The 7,211-nt window shown below is 41.8% G+C and overlaps 1 protein-coding gene across 3 annotated transcripts in view; it reads left to right on the top strand.

Annotated features, from left to right (window-relative positions):
* Nucleotides 1-7,211, top strand: part of ADAMTS16 (ADAM metallopeptidase with thrombospondin type 1 motif 16) — a 184,787-nt gene that overhangs the window by 133,131 nt on the left and 44,445 nt on the right. For all 3 annotated transcript variants that reach the window (XM_025205794.1, XM_025205792.1, XM_025205793.1), the window contains exon 18: nucleotides 208-334. In XM_025205794.1, the coding sequence (XP_025061579.1) occupies nucleotides 208-334 (127 nt within the window). The remainder of the gene's footprint in view (nucleotides 1-207; nucleotides 335-7,211) is intronic.

Below are 7,211 nucleotides of genomic sequence, written 5' to 3'. Positions count from 1 at the left end.
GAGATAATAACTAGTGCATAGAGTGTACAGAATAACATCTTTCTTTACAGAAAACTTAAATTGTGGTTACAGTATTGAATTTTTTCTGCTTTAATGCCCAAGTTCTTCCAGCATAACTCCAAAGACTGACCAAGAGCATCACCTATAATTTCTAGTAATATTTTTCTTTGGACTTGTATCATTTAATTCGTTTTCCCTTCAATACAGGTCAGATGACAACAAAGGAAGGATGTTACAGAGATATGCGTGTGCAAGTGGATAAATCTCTTTGCAGCCCTAAAAGCCAGCCAGTGACTGGAGTCATCCCTTGTAAAATGGCAGCTTGCCCTCCCAGGTAATGAGCAAACTTATTTTAAATACTCATGTTTAATAACGTGTGCTGTTGAATGGCATATACCGAACTTCATGATTCCTGATATCTGAAGGTAAATAAAAAGATGAAATTGTAGAAGCCATCTCTTTTTATTTTTTAAGTATGAGCTAGTTCAGGAAAAACTTGAATAACTTTGAGCAATCTTGTAAATTAAGAAATAATGTCACTAAATTAAAAAGCTTTTTCTGCACAAGTATATAGTATGTTTTCACCCTTTTTTAGTGATGATGAAACTTGCTGTATTCATCCCACTCTAAAACAGCATACTGGGTAGTGATTATTGCCCAGTAATAAAATATCTAAGTGGAAAAAACAAGTTAAGAAGCATAGGAAAAGAAGGCTGGAAGGCAATGTCGAGCTTATTGAGTTCAATCCACTGCAGTTGCAGGTCACCACGTGAGCCTTCGTCACTTTTTTTATTTGTTTCGTCGTATCTGCCCTTGACACACTCTCTCATGTTACTGAATCATAGAAAGTGTTCGCTGTCACATGTATCCAAAGGTTTTTTCTATTCTGGTTTTAAAAGGGAGCTTCCATGTTTTTGACAAATTAATTTACAATTGAATTTCTTCAAATTCTCAGCTTTGGGTTTATGTGTTTTATTTGTTTCTTTCTTTAATTTCATCCAATTTACAGCCTATTTCACCATCCTAAATGCTTCCTCCCTTGTAGGCTGTCACCACATTCTTAGAGGTAAAGGAAACACATTATAAGTATGTAGCTTTTTAAATGTTTCCTTATAATCTAAGTTATAGTTGCAGCAAATATCATTTTTCTTCTTCTCTTGGTTGTCTCTGCCTGTCAGCATGTGTCAAGTTGTCTGGTGATTAGTAGAGTTGGCTATCTTCCTCCTCCAACTTCAGTCATGTAAACAGTTTTATATCAGGAATCATTTTCGCTCAGTATCACACCTTTATTTAGAAATGTTCTGTATCAGCTGGACGTAATTTAAGGTGATCTATAGTAGACTCAGATTCTGGGGCAGGGAACACATAACTGCTCACGTAGGTTCTTAACCTGCATACAGGACCTCCACCTAATGCAGTAGGTATATGATCCCATTAGGGGAAATGCCTTGCTGGACTTGGTGTTAGCTACAGGGGATGACCTGATGGGGAATCCAAGGTAATCTAAGGGATAGAGACCATCGATTGACTGAATTCACTATCTGACGAAGGGTGGGTAAACTAACCAGCAGGGCTGAAGTGCTAGACTTCAGAAATGCTAACTTCAGTGTGCTTAGGAGATTAGTTAGTGAGGCTTTAAAGCTCAAGAGCATTGGCAAAATGGGGGTCCAGGGTGGGTGGTCATTCCTCAAGGGAGCAATCCTATGGGTGCAGGAGGAGGCAATCCCATTGTGCATAAAAGGGGGCAAAGGGGCCAAGAAGCTCTCTTGGCTGAATAGGGAAGTCCAGAAAAGCCTAAGGGCAAAAGAAAGAGGTATACAGGTTGTGGAAACAGGGGGTAGCTACCAAGGAGGAGTATACCTCCCTGGCTTGCACTAGCAGGGAATCAGTTCAGAAGGCAGAAGCAGAATTAGAACTTAGGCTGGCGACAAAAATTAAGGACAGCAAAAAGTCCTTCTTCAGGTATATAGGGAGCAAAAGGAAGGCACAGGGTAGCATAGGACCACTACAGGACAAACTATGGCAATTGGTGACAGAAAGAGGGGACAAAACTGAGCTCTTCAATGAGTTCTTTGCATCTGTATTCCTAGACACAGACCAAGACAAATCTCCCAGTTGGATCATAGATAGACACAGGAGGGACACCAGTGTACCAACTATTAGCACAGATGTAGCAAAGGGGCACTTGGAGGAGGGGCTGGATGTGTTCAAATCAGTGGGCCCTGATGAGCTTCATCCAAGAATGCTGAAGGAATTGGCCAGTGTCATAGCAGAGCCACTGTCATGGCTGTTTGAGCACTCATGGTGCTCCAGTCAGGTCCCAGAGGACTGGAAAAGGGCCAGTGTGGTCCCTATTTTCAAGAAGGGAGGAGGGAGGAACTGGGAAACTATAGGCCAGTTGGTCTCACCTTCTTCCTTGGGAAAACTCTGGAAAAAATCATTAAGGATCACATTTGTGGGAGCCCAGCAGGGGAAATAATGCTGAAAGTAAATCAGCACGGGTTCACTGCAGGTAGATCCTGCCAGACTAACCTAGTTTCTTTTTATGACCAGGTCACAAAATGCTTAGATGCAGGAGTCAAGGTAGATGTAATCTACCTAGACTTTAAGAAGGCCTTTGATACAGTATTTCATTCTGTTTTCTTAAGTAAACTGACAGGCTGTGATGTAGATGATTACATGGTTGGGTGGGTGGCAAATTGGCTTAGGGGTCGCATCCAGGGAGTGGTGGTGAGGTGCACGGGTCGATATTGACTTGGAAAGATGCGGGCAGTGGAGTCCTGCAGGGCTCAGTCCTTGGATTGGTGCTATTCAATGTCTTCATCAGTGACTTGGACAAAGGCAGAAAAAGCACCCTGTCCAAGTTTGCAGATGATACCAAATTATGGGGCAGAGTTAATACACCAAGGGTAGGGAATGGATCCAGGTGGATCTGGACTGGTTGGAAAAATGGGCAGATTGAAATAGGATGCGGTTCAACAAAGACAAGTGCAAAGTGCTGCACCTGGGCAAAAAGAACCACAAACACACTTACAGGCTGAGGGATGACTTTTTCCACAGCACAGCAGCGGAAAGGGATCTTGGAGACATAGTTGACTCCAAGATGAACACGAGTCGTCAATGTGACGAAGTGATCAACGAGGCTAACCCCACTTTATCATGCATTACCAGATGCATGACAAACAGGTCCAGGGAGGTGATGCTTCCCCTCTGTGTGTCCCTGGTCAGGCTGCAGTTTGAGTACTGCATCCAGTTTTGGGCACCGCACTTCAAGGGGGATGTGGAGAATCTTGAGAGGGTTCAGAGGAGGCCACTCATATGGTCAGAGGCCTGCAGGCAAGGCCCTACGAGGAGAGATTGAGGGACCTAGATCTCTTCAGCCTTCGCAAGAGAAGGCTGAAAGGTGATCTTGTGACTGGCTATAAATTCATTAGGGGAGGGCACCAGGGAATAGGAGATTCTCTATTTACTAGGGTACCCCCTGGAGTAACTAGGAACAATAGCCACAAATTGACGGAGAGCAGATTTAGGTTGGACATTAGGAAGAACTTCTTCACAGTAAGAGTTGCCAGAATCTGGAATGGGCTTCCAAGGGAGGGGGTGTTCTCCCCTACCCTGGGGATCTTCAAGAGGAGACTGGACAAGCACCTAGCTGGGGTCATCTGACCCCAGCGCTCTTTCCTGCCCAAGGCAGGGGGGCGGAATCAATGACCTACTGTGGTCCCTTCCGACCCTAACATCTATGAATCTATGAACAGCAAATACTGCTATCAATTGCACTGATTTAAGTGTCTTAAGAAAAAAGAAGAGATAGGTGTGAAGCTATCATTAATAATGATTATGCATCAGGAAGCTACTGCTTACAAGACAACAATGAAAGGTTGTTACAGGAACACAACACAGTCAGGGAAGAATACATGGTAGGAGTGTCAACCTATCTAACATGGTAGGTTATTGTAGAAAGAATAAGTTAAGGCAGCGTGGCTTCCTGGATATTGAAAGCAATGAGTAGTCAAATTATGGAATATGGATTGTTTTTTATTATAGTTCATATAAATAAGTCTTTCTATGACCAATATATCTCTACAGTATTCATAATCTGAAGTAGGGATAAAAAGTGGTGACCCTGGACTCCTGTAACAACTCTAGCAATATTTGGGAGAAAAGATTACCCGGTTTCCTAATATGTCAATATTATAACAAAGCTGCAGAAATTCAAGATTCTGTTCCTCTACTGGTAGTTTTTTCTGCATCTAGACAGACCCCCCGAAGTATTCAGGTTCTCCATGGGTGCACGTGTGAGTGTGAGCTTTTCATTTAAGGTTTGGGCATCAGTTTGTACCGGAAGAGTTTAAGATCCAATTGTGTTTACAGTCAGTATTCATTCCAGGAAGCATAGTGGAAGAATCCTATTGTGAAGAGAATAATTCCTTATGTTGTGTTAATTTTGGAGCAGATTTTGCATGGGAGTTGTTAGAATTCCACTGTACCTGTCTTTCCATCACACATTTGCCTCTGAAGCAAGAGAGGACAATGCTGCAGAGGCAGTAGATCCATCCCTCAAGTCATGGTGGGTAAGCAAAGAGTGATCTTTGCCTGGAAGGTCCCTCTTAGTGCAGCTCCAAGGGAAACAGTCTTCCAGAGTGACTTTTATAGTCACAATATTAAATGAAGACTCTTAGTTTATGCCTGGATTGTGGAAGGCAAGGTTTTAAAAGCTCAAACAGCAGCAATGAAATGCATTGCCCCTGTTTGAGAATACCTTCAGAATATTTAACAAAGAATGCTGTTTAGGGAAGAAGTATATTTTTTCCTGAGAGAAATATGGGAATTCTTACTCAATAGTGGTTTCTAAATTATTTTTCCTTTTTTCGGTTTTGATTTAAGTCAAGCTTCATTTTCAAAACACACACGTGTTGTTCTTATCAAAATGTCTGAAGTTTGTTGTGAGAATTCTTAGCTGAAGACTTTAAAAAGAAAACTGAAGATGTCCCCAGTTATTTGTTATATTGCCTTAAGAATGGGCCTCACACTCTCGAAGTCAATGTCAAACTCCTGTTATTGGGAGGGGGGAGTAGGATAAAGCTCACAAGTGCATGGCTAATAATCTCAGTGAAAAAAATAGTTAAACTCACAAAAAGTGCTACAGAATGTAATTAACCCACTCTGAAATGCATATAGTATTAATCCACTTGAAAAGGCATGATTCAAGGCAAATTTGTCATGAGTAGCTGTTGCTGAAAGTTTGAAGCAAGATTTCAAGAGAGAAGTCTTTGCGTGCTATAAGCAAGAGTATATTTGTTTTTAATTTAAATGAAATATAAAAACTGCTGGGCAGTTTAGAAACTCTAAACCTTCTTTATGTGCATACCTTTCAATGCTGACAGTGTGGAAGGCTCACAATGTTGGATTTTTATCAAATGTGGAATCATTAGACTAATGAAATCCTACTAGGTCATAAATCTCTGAAGTAGGGTGTGGAATGCTTTCAGTTCAGGATTCTTGTTCTAAAATGAAAATAGTTTTAAAATGTCTGAAAGGCTTCTGACAGCAAGAATATTTTAGCTAAATAATGAGGTGTTGGCAATCCTGAGTCTCTTTCTAGGGGATGGATATAAGCCAGCAACCTATTTCCTGTACTCTCTTCTCCAACCTAGACTCACCTCCATATCATGATGAGACCAGGCAAACCATAATAGAGTGGCCATCTTACTGGGTTTCTAGTTCTCAAACTCTTGTTTCAGCCTGGGATAAAGTACTTTCATAGCTCATTTCTGAAATGTATGACCCCCCAAATTGTCATTTTACTATGCTTTTGATTTCCCTAACCTTCCTTAATAAAGCAATCTTCTGCAGCTTGCTTTCAGTAAATATCTGCTTTGCTTTATGTTTGAAATATAAATGTTAGCTATCTTTTAGGGCCAGTCTCATTTAGACAAGCTATGCAGAGAAAATAAGTTCCAAATCTTGGGCTATGAACTGTTTATTTCCTGTTTAATAATGATTTCCACAAAGCATACTTGAAAAAACTGAACAAACTGCGAACAATGGTTTCTTTCCATTATGCAAGTACATGCATACGCTGTTCCTTGCTGCTCCTCACACCTGAGATCTTAGTGTCAGAGTCAGGAAGGGAGTTTTCCATACTGGTTCCTTCTGCTTGGCTCCCAGGCACTGAAGTTGAGGGCAAGGAGTTTGCCCCCTGCCTACCAGCTGCACAGCTGAAAAGCCAGGCTAGTTGGGAATCAGGCTTGCAAGCCCAGCTCTGGGCTGCAACCATTTCCTCCTGCTTCCCTCACCACTCAGCTGAGTGGTGAGGGTGGTAATTTTTAAAGCTGGCAGGGGTGGAAGCCTCCCAGCCCCTCCAGCTTCCCCTTGTGCCCCTGCAGCTCAACTTGGGTGGTGATTTAAAAACCAGAAGGTCTGGGAGCTGGGCTTAGGGGCCTCTGCACACTCAGCTCCCAGCCCCTCCAGATTCCCTCTGCCACGTGCACTGTCTAACTGACCCAGAACAGAGTTAGGTGAGGCAGACTGCTTTATGAACCCATTGTGTGTTCATACCTTGAATACTGTGGCCAGTTTTCATCCTCATGCCTCAAAGAGGGTATAGAAGAACTAGAGAAGGTAGTGAGAAGGGCATAAGCATAATTAGTCATATGGAGGAGCCTCCATGTGAAAACAAACTAAAGAGGCTAGGCCTGTTCAGTTTAGAAAAGAGACACTTCAGCAGGGACTTGATAAGGGTTTATAAAATACTAACTTCTGAGGAGAAAGTAAATAGGGATTTATTATTTACTGTCGCTCAAGACAAAAACTAGGGGTCACAAAATGAAACCAGTAGGTAGCAAGTGTATAACCAACAAAAGAAAGTTCTTTTTCACATAGCATGTCATTACAGTATGGAACTCATTGCCACAAGATGTGGAAGCTGACAGGTGAACCAGATTCAAAAAGGTATTGGAAAAATTCTTGGAGGAAAGGTGCATCAGTTAGAACTGAATTAGAACTTCCTCAACCTTAAATGCCGGAGGCTGCAACTGGGAAAAGAATGGACAAAAACCCTGGTTATATACTGTTCATTATCTCTTTCAGCATCTATTCTCTGCTACTGTGTGACACAGTATACTGGGCAAGATGGACCTTTGGTCTGACTGAGTATATGGCAGTTCTTATGTTGTCATGTAGTTTAAGTAAAGGAAAGACTTCCTTGT

Source organism: Alligator sinensis, unplaced genomic scaffold, assembly GCF_000455745.1.
Source record: "Alligator sinensis unplaced genomic scaffold, ASM45574v1 scaffold248_1, whole genome shotgun sequence".
NCBI classification, from domain to species: Eukaryota; Metazoa; Chordata; order Crocodylia; family Alligatoridae; genus Alligator; species Alligator sinensis.
The sequence above is the reverse complement of the archived record's forward strand: the minus strand, read 5'-3'. Positions and strand labels throughout refer to the sequence as shown.